At 40.9% G+C, this 21,952-nt stretch overlaps 1 protein-coding gene across 7 annotated transcripts in view; it reads left to right on the forward strand.

Annotated features, from left to right (window-relative positions):
- DMD (dystrophin) overlaps nt 1-21,952 on the forward strand; it is a 2,140,576-nt gene that overhangs the window by 1,963,035 nt on the left and 155,589 nt on the right. For all 7 annotated transcript variants that reach the window (XM_090061814.1, XM_090061802.1, XM_090061811.1 and 4 more), the window contains one exon: nt 13,845-13,905. In XM_090061814.1, coding sequence (XP_089917940.1) covers nt 13,845-13,905 — 61 coding nt within the window. The remainder of the gene's footprint in view (nt 1-13,844; nt 13,906-21,952) is intronic.

The raw sequence follows: 21,952 nt of genomic DNA on the forward strand, positions 1-21,952 counted from the left end.
TCCCCCCACCACACACATTAGCTGCAGGAAGCAGGGCTGGCCTTGGCTCCCTTCCGTCTGCCCTGTTGCCACCGCCTCCCCACTCCCCCTGCTCCATCCCCTGTGTCCCCACCATCATGGCAGCAGGCTGCCTTTTGTCAGAATGCTTCTTCGTGCTCTGATTGTCTGTCAGCCAATCAGAGCATGAGTAAAGCAGTACGGATGGACGGACAGACAGATTTAGGCTTTTAGAATTTTACAGTATTAGAATTTTAAGTGGGTGTGTTTACACATGCATTTGATGCATCACCAGTTTACTCACAAGTAAATTGTGCCCAGAAAGCATCTACATGTGCAGGTAAATGGGAGCAGATTTGCTGTCAATCTGCTGCTGCTTTCTGGGGTCCTGCATTGGGCCCCTGCTGCCACCAGGAGGAGCTCCAGGCTCCCGCTGCAGCTGCCAGCACCTAGCAGCTCTTGTCCAAAGCCAGTCCCACTTGCTGCTCTCTGGCCAGATGCTTCCCTGACCAGGAGTAGTGTGCCTGGCCTGCCCAGGGGGACACAGGGGCCTGGAGTGGCCTCAGGCTCCCTGCTGGTGTGTTCCAGGGCTCTGAGTGTCTGCAGGCTTCTAAAGGCCTGAGGCAGTGCCTGCTATAGAGGCAGCCCAGCCCTGGGGCAGGAGAGACTCCCAGCCCAGAGCCTTGGGGCTAGCCTCAAGCTGGCCCTCTAGTGGCAGGGCTGACCTGGGAGTAAATTTGCTCCCAGGTTGCATCTACACTTGCAAAACTATGCAGTAACTAATTGCAAGTAAATTATTTTTACTGCGCAATAAACATACACATGTGTAGATACACACACTTATTGCACAGTAAACTACACTACTGCACAGTTAAGCATCTCATGTAGATGTGCCCAGTAAGTAAGTTAGGTTATATTGCACCTTGCATGAGAATGTCATTTACAGTGAGCAGCTGGAATTGTTATTGTTCCATCTGGAAGCATGTGGTTCCACTCTCCCTGTGCATGCTTAGTACAAGCAGTTCCTTTGCAGCAGGTGACTGAGTCACCTTTATGGCTTCCACACCAGGGCCTACTCTGCGCTGGTTATTACTGTAAATGAGGTGAATTTAGGGCTGTGTACAGCATTAATCCAGCCCTGTCTCAGGAAACAGGTGGCACTGAAATGCTCTAGTCACATTCCATTCCCTTTTCCCTTACTAGACTGGATGCAGGTATAGAGTAGAAAAGCCACAGAACATGATACTCACAACCACCAGAAGAGAATTACCCTATAAAGCAGGAGATTGTATTAGGAAGCAGGTTTGACAGGTTACAATTTCATTGAAAATGGCTAGGACTTCAGTGGTGCGGTCTAACATGTGCACAAAAGGAGTTATAGCTAATGGGCAATTTCACTTCTTTCAAATTCCTTCAGAAACATTACAGATATTTACAGTACTGTTAGAGTGATGTTGTAGAGCAACAATGCAAGGGTTTTTTGAGGATGATTTTTACAGAAGTTATTTCCAGTTTAAAATTGCTGAATAATAATGCTCAGGAAGAATTCTGTAAATATTTGTCAGGCAAGGATTATTTTTGGCAAGAGATCTTTTATTGGACCAACTGCATAGTTGGACCAAAGTTAGATTTCTTGTGCAAGGCATTCTTCATTCAGTTACCCAACTTTAGTTAGCATGTCTGAGAGGGAAGGAGGGTGGAGGGGGTCGTTTTTTGATTTTTTTCTGTCAGCCACATCCCAGACTCTGTGTGGCACCAGCCATGTTCCACTCCGCTCACACTGCTATACTGGCAGACCTTAGCATTAACTTGATGGCACTCTGGGATGCATGAGCTGGATTGTGGACAGAAATTGCTTAACCTTTTGGAGGGGGCAGGGTTGTCTTGTTCTCTGGCCTTCCTCCCAATAAACATTTGCATTGAAGAGATGTTTATTTTGCTGCTTGGAACTTTGGGTTGCACTTGTTTTTCCCAGTGAGATAAAGTCCCTCTCTCAGGAGCTGAACCAGATGCTAGATCTCTGAGTCAGAAGCACAGAGCAGCCAGGGAGGGTTGGGAACTGAAAAGTCTAAGGAGCCAGGCCTTCTCCTCACCTCTGCTATAGAAGCCATGCACTGAGCTAGCTTTGCAGGGAGGGAATCCTCTCAGAGACTAGACAAAGCCACAGTAGTCTGTGATTGGGAGGGCATGTGGACTCCATGACAGAGGGATTTAGAGGATCTCTCCATGGCAGTGAATAAAGAAAGCAGTGCCAGATGAGCAATTTATGCCTGTACCTTGGAACAGATGCTCTGGGCTGTCCCCCAGTACATCCAAGAATTTCAGTCTAATGTGAGCTCCCACTCTTCTCCTTGTACACAATTCCCCCAGGCCACCCAAACATTCCTGCTGACCCCTTTGACCTCAGCACTGAACACACTGCTCAGCCCCTTAAGCTCAGTTCATTCTGCCTGCCTCCTTTATCATTGTTCACAGACCTCTCTGAACTCCTACAGAACCCCATCTCCTCAGCCCCAGGCTTCCTTTTGCCTCTTCTGGCCCCTTGGTTTTTAAAAGATTGGAGCTAGCGGATTAAGACTGTCAGACTTAATAAAAGTAGCTGTTGAGATAGAGCTTGATAAATGTCAGCAGTGGCCAGTGTCCATGTTATTGTGTCATTGTGTGTATTGGTGATGTTTTTAGTTTGTGAAGACTCTGATTAGGGAAAACTTACATCCACATCAGAAAACATTTGTAGTAGCCACGGCCTCAGTGAAGCACAGCATGCTTGCTCCACAAGTGCTGCACCCTGCAAGGGATGTAGTGTAACCAGAGGCAGATCCAGAGCGAGTATAGTGGTATGGCTGCACCCCTGTTTCTGACTGCGTAGCAGGAAAAGCAGCCAGGGACTTTCTTAAGTCCTCAAGAAAGTAAGAATTCCCCCCTTGCCTTCCCTTCCATGCTCAGAAGCATGCTTCCTTCCCTCCCTCTCCCTCCCTTCTCCTGCCCCCTTCCTGCTGCTGCCCTTGTCCTGTTTCAGCCAGGCGACATAGGGACTGGGCTCAGCCTGGGACAGCAGCAGTGGCAGGAGGGCTTCCGCTTCCTGCTTGGTCCCTTTAGGTGTTCCCTGCCAGCCCAGGAGCAGGCACAAGGAGGGGAAATCTGCCTGCTTTACACCGGTATTACTGCTGCTGCCCCAGGCTGAGCCTAGTTCTCATGTCCTGAGATACTAGCAATAATGGCAAGAGCAGGTTGGTGGGGGTGGGAAGGGAGGAGAGAAGATGTACCTTTGAGCTGGAAGGGGAAAGGGATTAATTCTTACCTGCTTTGGGAACAGCTGCTCCTGAGGCATGGGCTGTTTGTCCCAGTGCAGGGGAGAATAGCCTTGGAGGGGGGTACAACCACCCATCCAGTCCTGTTGTACCCCTTGTTGAAAAATCCTGGATCTGCTTCTGAACGTAGCTACCCTTAAAACAGGTTTGGGGTGTAGCAGTAAATATACCCTAGATAGTGAGCTTATTGGTATGTATTCTAGGGTGGCTATATTTATTTTGAAGCCTGATACACATGGAACACATGTGCTGTCTTTCCATTTGGCTCTCCCTAGTACAGTCCGGAGGCAGTGTAGGCATACCAAATTACTGCGTGAAAAAAATTACAATTTTTTTTTGAAAATTAAGCAAATTTGTTAAAAATTCCCTTTGCAAGCTTAGTAAATATTTGACTAAAAGCATCACTTAGAAATTTCTTCTGGCCCCTAAAGCATTATTGTACTTAATTTGATGACTAAACACAATAACTTATTTATGAAAAAGAGGACCTGCAGTCCTGCAGTAGGTGCAAATGACTTCAAATTTCGAGTCACTGCTGACTCCTCTGTAAAAATGGTACTTTGTTGACTTGTCTTTTGTTTTGATCTGTGCTGCTGCCTTTTACAAAGAATAGGATTCATAGTCTCTTGTTGGAGGACCCATCTGTACTTGTAGGAATGGTTATTACTTCTTAAGATACAATAAGTGAGAGGTAGGAGAGATGTCAAGAAGTTTTTAATGTGGCTCACAGTGTTAAACCAGTCTGCCATCAGTCCTGGTTTTTAATGCTGTTGCTCATTCACATGCACCACTTGTGATCAGTAAAAAATAGAAGGTGTTACAACTTTTAAAGATACAGGCAGAACTTGTAATTTGCAGCCTGATCCCACTAGGAGACCAGCTGTTATCAAGAATACCGTGTCGACAAAGTGACTCAGTGAAATAATACACAGATAAAACTGGCAATTACCAAACTTGTTTTGGAGAACATGGGTTAGTTATCCTTGCTCACAAGTGCTGATTCAGTCTGTAGTTCCAAAATATCAGCTGTTTAGACATGATCTCAGATTTTTTCAAGATAAGGGGGGCCAATCAATATTTGGGTAAAGGAAAAACATTTAAGTCTACAGGTTTAAAGGGTTTGTTTACATCTGTCCAGACTTTTCTGGCTTGTAGGATTTCTATGACTTAAACATTAACTGGATGTACCTAGCTGTGATTTTGATATTCAAAACAGGGAAATAAAGTGAAATTTTTCCTTTCTGTATGTAATGGCCTTTTCATTTTTTATAAATAGCTGTAGAGATCAGGACCAATTTTCTCAAATTATTTTTAGAAAATTTTCTCAAATTATTTTTAGCTTAACATGCCAATATTCTGTAAAAATAGAAATTTGTAATTACCATTAGAATTATTCATTAACATTCAGAAGTAGATACACAGTGGCCTCAGATGTCTTTGGTTTATTAATATTTGAAAACTAAACTCTCCTTTATGTTTAGCCTTTAGAAACAGGACAGGGGTCTCTGGATGGTGTGTAACATGTTCTGCTGTTTAAACTTCCAGTGCTAAAATGCCTTCTTTTCCCCTCACTACTTTCTTACTCCATCTGCCTGACAAAGCTGACAGCTCATAAACTGCAAAAAAAAAAAATTGCTTAGTCACTTTCCACTATCTCAATTTTGGCTCTTATGTAAATTATTTGCAGTCAACAAAAATCATCCTGGCTAGTGACAGTTTTGACATCAGTAGCCTGATCAAGCACCTGTTGAAATAGTTATACTTGCCTGATAGTATTCTCCAATGAAAAATTGGGCCCTGTTTGATTTGACCCCGTTATCAGAAGTCTTAAATCAAGCAGCCGCTAAAGACTGAGTTGGGCATAGAAGCTGAGCTATTTTTGTCAGCCCTAAAGGTACTCCCTCTTAAAAGTGTGAGGTGCATAATACACAAGCATAACTTTGGGCTGGCTGTTTATGGGAACATTGGATTTTGACACAGTTAAGTCCACCCATTTTTAGAATGTAATCTGTGCAGGGCTTGCCTCTTTTGTCTGTTTCTAGAGCATACAACACAGTTAGGGACTAGTTTCATATTGTGCTTGCAATCAGTTGTTCAGGACTGTAAACTGGGGGCTGGAGAATCTTTTTCTGTCCCCTGCAATGATCAGCTTACTATTTGAAACACAACATGCCATTGCCTTTATTCTGAACTACCCGTTATTCTACTCTGCTTTAAACTGCATGTTACTTCAGGTCTTAGTCTTACAATCCTTTTGAAACTCTGGATGGCAACATTTTACTGCATGCAAGTAATTTTCAGTTTAGCCACACAAAGCTGACTACTAAATTATATGGGAGTAAACTATGTTGGATTTGAAAGGAGCAAAATCCACCATCCTTAGTCTGCAAGTAGGATTTGAACCAACAGGGCAGCACTCAGTAGGAGATTTCATTCTCCAGGGCTTCCAATCCTGAACTTTTCAAAGAAAACCAACTTCACATACAAAAAGAGAAGAAAAAGAAAGGAAATTGTAAAAGTACTGAGAATAAAAAGTAATCTTTATTGGATGTTTCACTTCACAGCTCTTGCCATTACTACTATCATCATCAAAGGAAAAATGATTTAGCAGCAGCAGTGGGCAGCAATTTTAAGTTCAAGACCTACTTAATGAGTGAAGCATGTTAAAAGTTGAAAGGAATGGTGCTGTATGCACATGCACTGTGTCTACCATCTTTCTTAAAATGTCCCACCACTGCATTACTACTAATGCAAATTTACTTGTAATAACACGAGTAGGGATAAATTGGCTGCTGGTAATTTTAAGAAAAATGCTAGCGTTGACATAGCGCAGGTGGTTTTGGAGAAAATTAATAGAACTGCATTCTATGGTTCAAGAGGCAGCATGTCATCTAAATGATCAGTCCTGCTGTTTGCTGCTTTTTAATGTTCCTTTACATTTCCCTCTCTGAAAGAGGTTGACTGCAGTACAGCTGTGCAGAGCATATTGATAAATTTGATTCATGATGAATTAGAATTTACACAATGTTAGTGTTATGCAAGCTGTCCCTCCTGCAAATAATATTTTGCAGTGTAAAAGCCGTAGCATTCAGATCTCTAGACAAAATGATAAATTTCAGTAGTTCTGCTCACATAAAAGTCTGGGGGGGGTTTCCTCCCCTTCCCCCACCCTCATTTGTCACGGCATTAATAAGTTTTGATGATGGAGGAAGTTGTCCATTTAAAAAAATGTACAGACAATGAAAATATTTGATGGAAAATAGATATTTCCCCTACGTCACTGGATTTCATTTGGCATATCTCTAAAAATATATTACTTATTTTATTTTAAAGCAGTTGCTGTTTTTGGTAAAATGGCCTCAGTGTTTGGTAACAGCATTATTAGTAGAGTCATTTGTTTTAGTCTCTGATGGTAACAGGTTTATACATTACTGAGTATATCACAGATACTCACAATCTGTTCTTTGCTGTTAGATGAGTATTATGTGCATAAAACGTGGGGAGGGGTTGGTGCCTGCTGCATCACTGAGATATAAGTTGCCCCAGATATTGCCTCCTGTATCTGTTATATCTTCACTGAAACACCTTTGAAATGCTGGCACTGAAAAACCACTATGCTGCAACAGAGTTTAGCAGTGAAGTAGTTAATAGCATGCCAGAGTTGTCACTTGCTATAACTTGTGCTCATTTTAAAGCATATTCCTTATGTTTTGAAATATTAGGCGTACAAAGCAATGGGGCTATTTTCTGTATGTCAGAACTCATCCTGTTATGTTTGGCTCTATAAGACTTGAAATGTTTATCAAAGATATATTTTTTTTTAATTGTCTTTCTCCCTCTGCACAAAAACCACAATTGATTCAATGCAATAAAGCAATTTTAGAGATTTTCTTCTTAATAGGTTGAGTACAATGGACATTGATTATTAGACTTGTTAGTAATTTACAAACTTTTCTAAATTGGGATACATGAAACTGAACAATAGATACAGTAGTTGTCTAGCTGACAGTATCCTTTTTACACAAAATAGTTTTGTGTTTTGCTGTTGATCTGTATAACTGTGGCATCTGTGACAAAGTAAGCATTAGGTTGATTTTTTTCTTTTGAGGAACAAATGATTTCCGGAAATTTCTGCAAATGTTGTTTACCATTTGTAATGTGACCAATGAGTGCATTGTGTACATGGTAGCAATACATGGCTGAGTGTTATTGGTGAGAAACTTTATCTTACAAGTTGGCCATAAAAAGACTTCAGCAGTTATTGCAGACATGGAAGGCCTCATTTACAATTCTTATGGAGCAACTCACTGTAATGTTGTCCCTTTTCATATGTTGAAATCTTTTATGGATAATCAGTCTGTCTTCAAAAGCATAAGGAGTAATATTAAAACATTGTGTTGTATGTTGGTGCAGACAGAGAAGAAATGAGTTTTTACTTGGATTTAGCAGTTGTAGAAATCAGAAAGGAATTTAACTGGACACCTCACTTAAATTCCTGACATTCTCCCCACATATACAACCATATGGGCTCAGAGCTGGGAGCAAATGGCCCCACAAAGCGCACTTTCTGTGACAGACAGGTGTTGATTGATGATTATTTCCTGTAACTTTTAAATCTTTTAGTCAATATATCCTGACATCAGTTTCTCAATTACACAGTGAGGCATTAAACAGAGGATCAGATTGCTCTACAGCATAACTTATCTCAATGACAAATGCGCATAATACTGAAATAAGCCATCTGTAAATCATATTTTATAGGAATGCCCTACCTTTCATTGCAAGGATCCCCAAAAAACTTCACAAATTACACAACCTTGTACCATTGACATGCAGCTCTATATATGGTAACTAGCCTTTATATAGCCTGCTATAACTGATTAGAGAAGGGAAATTTTGATTCAGCGTGCCATGAAGAAAGGTACCATGAGAACATTTTAACGTCCATATAGATTAAGAGTAGCTTGTTTCTAATGATATAAGCAAGCGTACATTTCATTGTGCTTAGTTCATCCATTTATGAAAACTGAAAGAGCAAGGCATGAGTTTGTGATTTACATACCTGAAAATGGTAGCATAACTAAGGGAGGGTTCCAGTTTTAGGGCAGGTGTGCAAAAAATAGCAGCTGCTGTCAATGCTGCAGTGACCCAGCCACAAACACTACCTTGTGCACTGCTGCTGCCCAGGGTATGGAACTGCCCAGCTAGGCCCAGCAGAACAGTAAGGGTGCAGACTGAAGTACAGCTCCCAGCTGTAACTCAGAACAATTTCTGCCAAGCGTTTTCAGTTACAGTGTTATCCCAGACCAAACAGAAGTTCATTGTTGGTTCCAGGGGGGAAGGGAATCTAGCTGTGGGCTGGGAGCATGCAGCCTGTTTCCCCTGGCAGTGGCCAGGGCTCTCTGCCAGGGCTTAATGTTTTCAGAATGAGAATGGGGAAAGGTAGTAGAAGGAGCTTGTTCTTGGGGCTTCCTAGCTGGTGCTGAAGGTGGGTAAATTGGAGCCCCTACTACCCTGGGGAGCAGGGGCTCCAAAATACTTGCCCCACTCTCCAGGGGAGGCTAACCCCCACCCCCCAGACTGAATTCCCTCTTCTCCCTTTCACCCCTCCCATTCTGAAAACAGAAACCAGTTGGGAGCTCTGTAGACACAAGTTATAAAAGACACTCCATTTTGAAACATCCTTATCTGATACCTCATGCAATGCTGGGTCAGATTTTAACCTGATCGGCCATTTTAGAAGCTGTCTGTAGCCATGCAGTTGTGTTTGATCACAGCTCTAAATTGCTTACTATAGCCAGATCAGGCAAAAATTGTCACTTCTGTCTGTACCCTAACAGGCTTTACCGGAAGCCACAAATATGATAACTAAACAAATGATTAAACTAGTATTAAAAGAGGTGTGAGATTAAAAAATACTAGTAGCTGCATATTTGAACAAAATAATAATTATTAATAATTTATCCTCAGTAAAAGAATAACAGAAGTTGAAGTCAATGAAACTATTAGTAGTAGTCGTAGTAGTAGTACTGTTACAACTACTACTAATAGTTTAATTGACTCCAGCTTAAAATTACATACTTAAAATTATGTGCATATTAAGAACTTTGCTGAAATGTAGCTAGAATGGCCAAATGGTGAACATTACCAGTCTTGACTCAGAGTATATGTGTAATTCCAGACCTGAGCTTTGTATGGAGGTAACTTAAATGAAAGCTATAAAGGAAAACAGTCTGAAAATCACATGGTAGAACAAAGTGAGGCATGGTATGTTTTCCATCAAAATTGCTGTTACCCATAACTACTCTGAGATAGCAGATGCCAGTGATTTTCCCTGTACTTAGAATTGAAAACTTAAATTGAGGCCATGTCAGGGTGGATGTGAAGGTGGACTTTCTTAACAGTGTAGTCCATGAGAATAGTTTTTACATGTATTTATATTAGATCGGTTTGAACTGAACTTGGTACTGACTATTTAGGGGCACAGTTAACCTTTCGTAAATTTACATGATTTTCATGTATTATTTTCTTAGTGGTATAGCTACATTGAATATTTATGAAGTTATTTTTGAATTGCATCTATTACACAGCTAAAAATGATGCCATCATCCTATATAACTTTCTAGTCAGACCCCTGCATAGATTAAAATATTGCTGCACAGAAGCCCAGAACGCTGTTTTTAGTATATACATTCTGAATTCTGAAAATGCTTAAGCTGACCAGCATGGGATATGTTCACTTAAGTTGAACAATAACAGACAAGGTAGGTTTTAGATTTTAGTACATCACAGGAAGAAAAATAAAACTGAAAAGAGGCAACTGTTAAAATGATTACTAACATGTAGGAAAGCTAATGGACTGCAGAAAGATTTAAATCCACTTAAAAAAATCATTTTTGCCGTGCTATGTAATTTCAGTAGTCAACATTGCAGATAGCTGGTGTGTATGATAATGGGTTCTTATGCTATGTAGAACTAGAACAATAAACTAGTTCTGAATTGCACTTTGCAAATAGGGAGATCTCTATTTCTTGGGTACCACTAACACACAGGGAAGCTATCATGTTGTATAAAAATCATTTTCCAGAAAGTCTCCTTTCATAGAGTACTAAAATAGTCTTACCAGGAATTAAAGATATATGTCCATTACCTACACTGGCTTTGTGATGGATGGCAAACCTCTACTGGTACTCAGAGATAAGAAACAGCTGTTCTTAACGTTTGGGCTTATGCCAGAAATGTGATGATTATTCTCACAGCACAGTTGTAAAAGGTACCACATATTTTGTCAACGCAAATTTATGCAAGACTAGAATCATCCAGGAAAGCAAAAACTAACTATATTACAGACAGCCTCACAAAAATCTCTTGAAGGAGCACTAAATCCAATTATGCAGAACATCATAGAATTGTTTGTTATTTCTAAAGCACTTAGTTTTGATGAAAGCAGACTATCTGCTCTTGGTTTCTTTTTGTTGTTCTTATTTTGTTTTGTGTATTTTAATGGATCAAGAATACTATCATATCAAAGATTCTAGGATAATAAGTTACCACTGCAGAACTGTTGCCCAGGTTAATTCTGCTATGAAGGAAAAACACTCCCCTTCCAGATCGGTTGTAGTAAACCCATCCTAATTTTAACATCTTCTGTAAAGAAATCACTAGAATTTGCTTTCATTTTTATGGAATGTAGTTAAGAGGTATTGCCATTATGAAAGCTAAGGTTTGGTTTGGTGTAGTAGCTTACTAGCCTTTATGATAGCAGGAGGGAAAAGGGAAGTAATTTTTAATGCGTGATTTGGTATCGGGGAGGTTATTATTTTAACTCACTGTTAGTCCCTAAAAGGCAACTTGACTCCTCAAATTAATGTCATTTTGGAATATCTTTAAATCCTTGAAAATACTGGCTCAGTAAACAAAGTATTTTAAAACCAGTTTATATACCATCCATTAGCCTTAGATAGGAAAATTAAAAACTAACATTGTCTAAGAAAGATAATTTACAACATAAATATGTGGGGTAAGAAGAATTATAGTTTACTAATTCTTATTTATAGATAGTACAAGGCATTTTGCATTATTAGCTTTGGATGTTTTTTGAAGCCAAGTGAATTGTAAAATGCATTATGCTTTAACATTAATTTATGCTGTAGATATTGGGAAGTTGGCAAATATCATATTATCATTAATATTGTTATTGCTACTTTCACCATTACTCCTGCCATCACAGACAGCAAAGCATCTCTGAACCATAGTGTTAAGCCAAAAATGTAGACTTTTGTGCTAAAATGTATGCAAACACAAAATAAAAGGAAGATCCTTGCTATAAAGAATTTACAGTCTAAATAATGTACTGCAATGTATAAATATGCTTAATGATATGTGTATACAAATATGTACATATATATGCTGGAGCTTTACCTTCTATGTAAATATACATTATGCATTTCAAATACATGATCACATGATACTTTCTATAGGAGCCAACTTCACTGATATCCAAATTCTACTTTCCTTATTCACAGTGATTACTGCCTAATTTCATGCAACTTGAAAGTAATGCAGTTCTTCTGCACTAACTTGTTACTCAGCGTAAATAAGGATGGCAAAAGTCAACCATTTCAAGTGCAGGATGGACACTGTGTTGGAGGAAGTGTTTTGCCCTCAACATTCAGTGTGTGCAATTTCTCAATTGCACCATGCCATCTGCACCAAGCATTTATATTTACTGCGTATGTTTAATAGGCAAACAATATGAAAGTACGCAATAGGAAGAGAATGCATCAAACTCTTTCTCCATCTATGGAAAAGGCATCCATAATTTTTTCTGCAGATGCTGTGGAGTGCAAGGAGAATGAGTGATGGCTCTGGAAAGGTGTGTACTGATGGAGCTGTGCCATAACTCTTCAATCTATCTAAACTGTTGTTGCCAAATTCATTTTCCTTCCTATCTGCTCGTTCCCTCCCCCTTCCACCTTCCTCCCCTCTCTCACCCCCAGATTTTTCTTCACTATTTTCTCAGGGCCATCTAAATCTATTCCAAACTCTTTGCCCTCAGCTCTAATCTATATCTCATATTTCGTTACCTGTCATTCTCCTTTTCAGACTGTCACAAGTTCTCTCACGCTGCCCATCTATCTGATTGTTGTCTCCCTCATCTTGAGTTCCATAAAACCTTCCAGCCTTCTTTTAAATCCCTCCTCTTTATCCATTTATTTGCAGTCATGTCATGATGCTCTAATTCCATGTAACTATTTTAAAGTAGATGTTAGAACCTTTAACTTGTTTCATTCGTTTTTTTTTATTGAGTTTCTTGTGTTTGGTGAGACACAGAAGGTTGGTGCATTGGTGGTGGATGATGTGGTCTTATTTAGCTGGTTAACTTTTGCAGTTATGTGAAGTGTGGATTATTTTTCATTTGTATTTTAAATCTGCTAAAACCCCTAGAGCTTTGAATAGGCATTCTTTAAACATATACATCAAAATGAAAGCATATATTTGTTAGCAGTGTGATGGTATAATCAGGGATTAAAGTGCTGCACCAAACAGCTAGCTATGTTTTGGGTCCAGGTAACCATAACTTTCCTAGACAAACAGTATGGATTGTCATAGGATGGTCACATGGGCCAGAAGGTCTTCTGTGTAAAGAAAGGGGATATACCATCAAATAGAGATATAAAAAACATTACTGAGTATATAACATCTATGAATTGTTCCAACTTTTAGATTAAAGCTCAGACCACATAGCATTGGCTATTGGATAATGAATTTTCATTATTCGAAATGATGTCTTTTTTATTTAAAAAAAAAGTTTGCTATAAAAGACTTCCCCTCTACTGTAAGCTGACATTGGTTTTTAACGCTCTGCTAGTCTAGGTTGAGAGAATTGCTATTATGTAGTGCTATTCTCTTTTGGTTTTAACACTTTTGTGTGATCATACTGGTATTTCTCCACTGCTTGCCATTATTGAAAACCAATAAAACACATGCACATTTAATAATGTAGGAAATAAAAATGAAATTGGTCTCTACTTAAAACAAATAAACAAGAAAATAAACAACATATGGGGCTGGTAAGTGTCTTAGTTGAGCCTCATTCAAAATAGAGAGTAAACAAGGGTGTAATTTTGTTCCTAGAAGGTTGAAAACAGTGGATCAACTAGGAAACGGAAGAAAAAACACCAGAAAGCACAGAAAGCATTAGCAAGTGGAACCCCATAAAAGAACACACCAATAAAACAGATAGGCTGCTTGTTCAGCTTCTTATCTCTTCTTTTAGTTTAGCAGTCAAGGAGGTTTTTGCATTTATCTTTGCAGCTGAATGAGTTCAATTTCACTCAGATTAGGACAGAAATTTCAGAACAGCAGGTTAATCCTTCCTGCCTTCATGGGCAACTGAGCAAACAGACCCATATCAGTGTGGCCGAGTGTAAAATTGTAATTCTGAAGATTAATGTTGTCTTTCCTGTTTGCTTTGAACTTGACCTCCACATCTGTCTTTTATTTATTTGTTTGTTTGTCTGTTTCCTTTAACAGCTTCTGTCCAGGGTCCCTGGGAAAGGGCAATCTCACCAAACAAAGTGCCCTATTATATCAAGTAAGTATAAATAATATTGACTATGGCTATTTACAGTTCTTATTTCTGTGCTTTTCCTTATTCCATCTTAATGCAATTGTTCAAATTAAAAGGATAAAATTATTAAGCAATTTAAATAACTCTTGTTATTTAAATGGAAGGACAAAAGAAGCAATATTTCCCCTGAATACTACAGAAAACATCAGGGGATACCATTTAAAAAAAACAAAGCAAAACAATAAATGTGTGCAGGTGTGATAAACCAAATTGCTTTTCATGCCATTACAAGGGTCACCTGAAACCTTTAATAAAGCATTGGACCATATGATACCTCTTTGAATCTTTCAGATGTATACAATACCATGTGGGTTCTGGTTTGTGGACCAACTCTCACACCACTCATCTGGCCCAAGAGGCCAGAAGGTTGGCCACCACTGCTTTAAACCATACTTAACACAATTCAATCCATCAGTGATTTATTGTTCTGCAATTTTCCACTCAGGTTGTTTTTTAAAGACTTGTGGTCTAAGAGGAGCTACTCTGTGTTTAGTGGTGAAATGTCCATGGAGGTTAAAGTGTTATACTGCAGGCTTGTATATCTTCATGGAATTTAAGTCAAATCGGTGTTCATTTGTTCTTTCACATAAAGATCACCCCAACTGTCCAATATAGACAGCAGAGGGGCACTCTAAGCAGGTGATGGAATATATGACTTCGGTAAAGGAGCAGTTGAATGGACCTCAGATGTTAGAATCTCTGTTATAATGTGGTCTTTGTTGATGAAGGGGTACAACTGGACCCCCTTCTGGAAAATGACGACAGTCTAAAGGTAGCCCTGGGGGACAAGCCCATCTCAGTTTATAGACAGCCTACCAACCTCAAACAGTGCCTTTCCAGCCTAATTCCTATTTTCACCAAGGCACTAGACGTAGGCCAGCAGCAAAGTGGAGATGTTGTTGAGGGGAATGTAAGACCAGATAATATAACATGTAGTAGTGCAGCATATATCAAATGTGTTCACTGATGTCCTAAATTTTAATTTTGCAGATTTTTATATCAGTAAAGAATATTTGTCAAAGGAAAGCTGGAGAGGTGGGTTTTTTTGTAGTTGAGGAGGAAACAGTTAAGTCTTTCAGGCTAGGGACAGAGTTTACAAATAAACCAGTTTAAGTTATTGGAAACTGGTTTAAACCTGTAACAAAATAGAAGTTCATTGCACATAGACCACTTTCAAAATGGCTGAAATGGATTTAACCTGGTTGAATGTGGTATCAGACATAACTGATATAAGTTAAAATTGTTTATGGAACTTCTGTCCCAGACCCCTTCCTAATTTCAAGTTAACTCTCAGTACCCCAGGATGCTTTGCAGCTGTGGGCTGTACTGTTTGCTCCAACATAGCCAGGTTGGCCCTGCCACCACCTGCCACTAAAGCCTTAGCTCCCCAGCCTGCTTCCTGCCTAGGTCTATCAGCCCAGAGGGATTGGGGGCAGAGGAACAGACCTCCATGCCTCAAACCTCCTAGCCCTGGGCTGTACTGCAAGGGAAAGAAAATACCCTGTGATGGTGACTTTTTGCTCCCCCCTCTGCAACCCAGTGAGCCAGGCAGGGATCAGCTTAGCCCTACCCTGTCCCCACCCTCTGCCTCTAAGCGGGGGGACCATACCCCTTCGCACTCCCACCTGGCACTCACTCTCACAGCCAGGTTCTTGGGGTGGAGGGCAAAGCCCACACTTGGGAGCAAGCACTTTTCACTTGCCCCCCTGCAGCCAGGCTGGGATTAGCTCAGACCCATCCCTTCAACCATCTGCCTCCGAGGAGGGGAGAGGCAGAGTGTGAACATACCCACCCAGGCAAGGTCTGCCCAGTGTGGGATGGAAAGCACCCACTGGGGGGCTTTGCACCTCCCCCACAGCTTGAGCTCAGCTGGGATCACCTTAGCCCCACACCTTCCCCAGCCCTCTAGGGTGGTAGGGGCAGAGGGTGAGAACCTCTCCCCCACATTGGTCCCCCCAGCCAACATCTGCCCTGCACAGATGGGAAAGCACCCACTGTGAGGGCTTTCCACCACGCCCCCACGCAGCTCAAGCCCAGTTGGGATCTCCCCAGCCCCATCCCTTCTTCAGCTGTCATGTCCAAGAGGGGCAGTGGGGGCAGAGGGTGGAATGCACTACCCCTCTATACCCCCATGCCAGCCTCCCCCAGCCCAGGTCTGCCTGGTGCTATCCTGGCTCAAGCTGTGTAGGGGTGAAAAGTCCCCCTGGTGGGTGCTTCCCTCCTGTGCAAAAAAGACCCCAGCTGGGGAGGAGGGCACTATCGGTGGAACAGTAAACACGTTCCCCCCTCAATCCCTTCCCCCCCACCTGGTCAAAGCCGATGGCTGGGGAAGAGAAGGGAAGGGAAGGGGGTTGGGGTGAGCCCAGCCCAGCCCAACTCAGAGCTGGTGGTGAGGGGGAAGACCCCTGGTGGGTGTTTTCCCCCTGCACCCCACAGACCCTAGCTGCCAATTAGGCCTGGGCCGCCACTGAGCTGGGTTCATCAGCCTTCGGCAGCCTAGCAATGAGCATAGTGCACATGAGCACCCCCAGGCTCTTGTCCTCGGCCATTGCAGACTTCTATCTTGGCCTTCCAAACACTGAATGTAAATTCAGTTTGTTACCGGTTCAATCTAGTCAGCTTAGGAAAAACTGTGAAGATTGAATCGATTTTGCCTCTGGTTTTTTAAACTACTGTACTTAGCCTGAGTCAAATATGGGATTTTGACTTCCTGGAAGCAATTAAGGGTTTTGGAATTATGAAAAGGAATGGATCTTCTTCCCATGGCACTATCCCATCTTCAGGTGACTTGCAGTTTTTGGTGGGAAAAATGTAAACTCATATCTCACTAATCACAATTCTTCATAACAACCACAGCCTCCACTGTATTCCTCAATCTCTCTCTCACTGTCTGCCACTGCATCCAGCAGCAGCCGTAGTTGATGAATGTCAAATGCTTATACTAAAAATGATAGGCCATATAATAAATTACACTTTTCTCTGTCCTTATTAGTTTTCAGTGTTAACTCCCCATTACTTTTCCTTCCATTTTGTTCATTTGATTATCTTCTCAACTGTTAAGAGTTTGCAACAAAGCATATTTTTAAATAAAAACGTAAATACATCAATATGTTGCACAGGAACACCTTTAGTAAAGACGCGTGGTGGAGATATTTCTGAGTCCTGCTGACCTCCCTCTTCCATGTCTTCCCTCCTCCAGCTTTCAGACTACCCCTGTTTAGTTAAAAGTTTCTCTTTTCTTTTTTCTTTTAATGTCCTTGCATACCATTTTCTATTTCCCATAGCAAAGCTACCTCTTTTTGCTTAGCTTTCCAGCTTTAAGTCTTTCATTTTATCAGTCTTTGAATTATTGTTTCTATTATGTTTCTTTAATTCTTTACCAGAGCTGCCAGAAAAGTCTAGCAGGTATTTAGGTATTTCATAACATTTATATTTCCTTTTCCATATTAAACCAAAATGCCCACACTTCTCATACCTCCTTTGCATATGTGCAGACAAAATATTTACCCAACTTCAAACAACTGGTGATGAATGTGGGCAAGTGCTTGGTGGAAGGCTTACCTTAGTACAACCAAATCTGGTATAATTGTTTTCTCTGTCTGCTCTTAACCTGCCACAAGGGAAACTAAACTGTAGTAATTTACCCCTGAATGAAAGAGTTACACTAGATTAGCTGACCAAGCAGTGAGTCGTTGTCCCCCAATCCCTTTTAAATGGTGTAATTATATTCTCTGCATGCTCTTTGTTAACGAAATTTGCTGCATTCTTTATTCTTTTTGTGTTTTATCAGTTTTCCCCTTAATGCTTGGATGTTTTATCTCATCAATTTCACATTTACAGTGACACAGCATTTGATAAGACCATAAATCAAGCAGTACTTAATGCTAAATCCCCAGCAGTAACATTCTGCTATTAGGTAACTCAAAGCCTTTGATTTTGATAGTTAAAACTTACACAAAATGAGTCTACAGCAACTAGTTGCCACTAAATTCCTCTGCGATCATTACATTTTTCATAATTCAGCTTCTTGGAGGTTGCCTTGCTCCTTCCAGCTTCTCATTTACTCTGTTTGAGTATAGATTTCATTGCCACTGAAAATATAATCACCAACAACGTACAACCGGTTACAACTGTTTTTCCTACTCTCTGCCATTTTGTAGTTTCTTGGCCTAGTGTCAGCCTCATGAAAATTGCAGTATAATGGCTCTTTACCAACTGCTGCATTCTGTTAGGATTTTGTTCACCTTTTTATGTGGTGAGTCCCATATGGATAAGTCAAACTGAGCCAACAGTTAAGACTCAACTAGCTTGCTTCCTTAATGAGCTGAAAAATCATATTTCTGTGTTCCAGGCTATCAAAAGAACCTTGTATTCCAAAATAGAAAGTGGATGCTCTGCGCTGCCTACTGCATACTTGCCCAGTCATTACCTGTCTGTCTGAGGAGCTGCATCTTAACTATTGGAAACCTTTTTCAAAAAGGCACTTTACTTAGCTTTAGTTTTTCACCCTTCCTTTGGGCAAACATTGCCCATTCTGTTCCTCTCAACCAACAGAGTTTTGACAAAGTACTCCAGAGATTGTATCTCATTTTACACTGTATAATGTACAATCAATCCTATTTTTTCCTATGGCTAATACGGGTTTTTAAAAAGTTTATATAATTCAGAGGTGGGGTAAGCAGGTGACAGGTAGACTGCATGCCTGTTCTTCATGCCCTGTTTCTACAGTTGATTGTGCCTAGGAGGCAATCTGGGATTCTGTATAGTGCACTTTCACTCAGGAACACTACTGGTGGTAGTATTGCCATCCACCTTTTTTCAGGAGCTTTGTAGTTCCTGATAAACTAAATAATTGGGATATGGACAACAGAATGAAAGTTGAGAGAGACAGAAGTAGGAAAGAAAAAATCAAATGCACAAATACAGAATAGGAAGTAATTGCCCAGGCAGTAGCTTTGCTGAGAAGAATCTGAAGATTTTGGTGGACCATGTACTCAACATGATCCATCAGTTCCAGAGATATAATAAATAAATGCAAATGTGGGCTCCATTAACAGGTGTATTGTATGTAAGACATGGGAACTGATAGTACCTCTCTAGTTGGCTCTGGTTAGACCTCAGTAGCATTACTGCATGTGGTTCTAGGGTCTGCATTTTAGGAAAGATGTAGAGAAATTGGAAAGGATTCAGAGATAAGAAACAAAGATGATAATAGAATTAGAAAGCAAGCCATGGGAGAAGAGGTAAAGAGACCAACATGATTAGTTTGGAGTAAAGGAAATGAAATGGGGACAACAGTAATTTTCAACTATTTGAAAGACTGCCATAAAAAAGGCAGAAAACAATTATTTTCATTTGCTAGAGTGGGCAGTTCATAAAGCAATGGATTTAATCTTCAGCAAAACAAATTTACATTAAACGTCAGACAAAACAGAAACAAAAAACTTCCTCATTGTGAGATCAGTAGGGGAATGAAACAAGCTGCCTAGGGAAGTTATGGAATCTCCATCACTGCAGGTTTTCAGGAAGAAGCTGGATAGACATTTGTCTGGAACAGCTGGGGAACAGTCCATCCTGCAATTGCCCTTGCAGTCTGTTTCAATCCACTGATTCTATGACTTTCCTACAAGTCTCATTTCTCCAGGAAGTCAGAGGCCTATGTAATAGGCCCTCCTCATTCTGGAGGGAGTCGAGAACATCTCTTCTATGCAGATGCTCTAAGCACACTTATGTGTTTTAAGTTTAAAGAAAGAGCAGCATTACCACCAGGAGCCATGTTCTCAAGTTAAATGCCCAGAAACTATTGTACTGTGCTGTTGGAGCAATGTTTGGCACTCTAGATTGCAGGATTATGGAGGCCCTGAGTTAGGCAAAGAAGCCTAATGAAAGGGCAGGATTTCAGCTGTACTGCTGCTCGTAGCGTTTCCTATTGGCTAGCTCTAAACACCTCCCTCAGTACCTTAACACTCTGGATTGCCCTTTGAAGTCACTTATCTCTTTCTGTTCTCTGTATAGGAAAACTAGGGCTTGGTCCTGTTGATCTGAATTATCTTTCTGGGACAAAGCATCTATTTTCCTAGGTATTTTAATATTTAAAAAGAGGCACTTACAACAGTGATGTGGATCTGACTGTATCCTTAAAGCTACAGGATACTTTAGGAGATCCAGTCTGTATATGCCTAACTTTGTGGTCAGGATTTCTGTCTTTGCCTTAATTCAGTGGTTTTCAACCTTTTTATCATTTGTGAACTCTTAAAAAACTTCAAATTTCCTTTTGGGAAATTTTGAATGGAGGTGTGGACCCCTTTGAATTGTGTGTGTATTCACAGTGTTTTGATTGATCATAGTCGTCTTTCTCAGACCCCTTATACGTTGTCTGTGGACCCAGGGGCAGCAAGTTTAAAACCACTGTCTTAATCCTTTCCCTATATAAGTGACTTCACGCTATTAATGTCTCTGTATTTACCCATTTACTGTGCCCATTCTTCCTTTGGATATGCAATACCACCAAACAAAATAAAGTAGAATTTCATCTCATTACTTCTCACCAAGGAAAACCTCCACATTCTATCCTAGCCAAGATGTTTTCCTATTCAGGTTAGAAGAGTTCAGTGAACTTTCTGTCTCTTTGAAGGAACCAACATTAGCTGTATTCTTGGGAGCATGGTTTTGACTCCTTGAGAAGATCCATATGCAGCGTTATCTATGGGTGCCTACAGACATTTAGGGGAGGCACTTTAACTCATGGTGCTTTACATGGAGCACCGTGTGTTTGAGTGCCCACTGAACCCAATGTGTGTTGACCTGTTGGGTGGGAGAAGAGCTTGACCCTTCCTGTACCAGCCCTGGCCAGCAGGTGGGGGTGCTTCCGCAGCCACCCAGAAGTCTGCTGAACTGCCCTTCTTCCCAACCCCATCCCCCCAGCTCTGGCCATAGCAAAGCTGAGCTGGCAGCTGTGTCCTGCCACTGCCAAAAGGCTCAGGCAGTGGAGGGAAGAGGGGGAGGGAGTTCACTCTACCTTGCAGGCCCAGCCTGGTTCCCCCTAGTACTCCAGCTGGGTAGCTTGAGGTGGGGGGCCCACAAGTCAGGGGGGCTCCCTTTCCCCACCCTCTCGCTGAGCCCCCTGACAGGGGCAGCACACAGTTGCCAGCTCAGTTTTGCCGAGCAGAGGTACCTTCCCCAACCTGAGCTCCCCTTCCTCTCCCTCACCTGCTGCACTGGGAAGAGACTCTCTCCTATCTGGGACAGCCCCAGGACTAGGTTTAGGCTGGTTTTTGCCATCAAAAGCACCAGCCCAGCCCCGCAAAGGTGCATCCATAAAATTAATTCTTGAGGGAACCTGAACAGAAGTTCTCTAAGATGGTCTGCTCTAGAGAGCCTGCAGCTAATAGCAGATTTATCAAGGGTTAATTTTTTGTATGATCAGCCATTTAAATGGCAGGTGACATTTTAATACTCTGCAGCCATGAATTTGTGTTATGTCTTGGCTATGGAGTGCGTTCAGGGGCCAGATCATGTGGAAATGGTAACTTACGTTAAGTGCCCTATAAGTCACCTTTGTGATGAGCACACTAAGGAGTGCTTGTTCTCCTCCACTTTTGATCTATTCACAGTGTTCTTCTAGATGTTACTCTTTCCCAAAGGTATGTCTTCTCTGCTTCCAGGACTCAAGTCCATAAGCTTTAATTTTCTGAAATTTTCCATATTTGCTCTGTCTGAGAAATAGTAGACTGATTTTGATAAATAAGCTTTCTTGTTATCTTATTTTTTAATCACACTTTTATATGTTGTTTAACTTCTCACAGATTTAACACACAAAAAGAACTAAGAGTTTAAAGCTTGCAGATTCAAGAAACAAACAGATTAAAGCCAAGATTCTTTCACATTTTTCAATCCAGTGAAAGGATAAATGTATCTAGCTGAATTAAATTACAGTAACATAAAACAAAGAATTGCTTTTCTGGTAAAACAACTTGGGTTAATTGTTTCTTCTACAGAACTTAGATTAGTA

This window comes from Crocodylus siamensis, chromosome 1, assembly GCF_052110815.1.
Source record: "Crocodylus siamensis isolate JL-2025a chromosome 1, ASM5211081v1, whole genome shotgun sequence".
Classification (NCBI taxonomy): domain Eukaryota; kingdom Metazoa; phylum Chordata; order Crocodylia; family Crocodylidae; genus Crocodylus; species Crocodylus siamensis.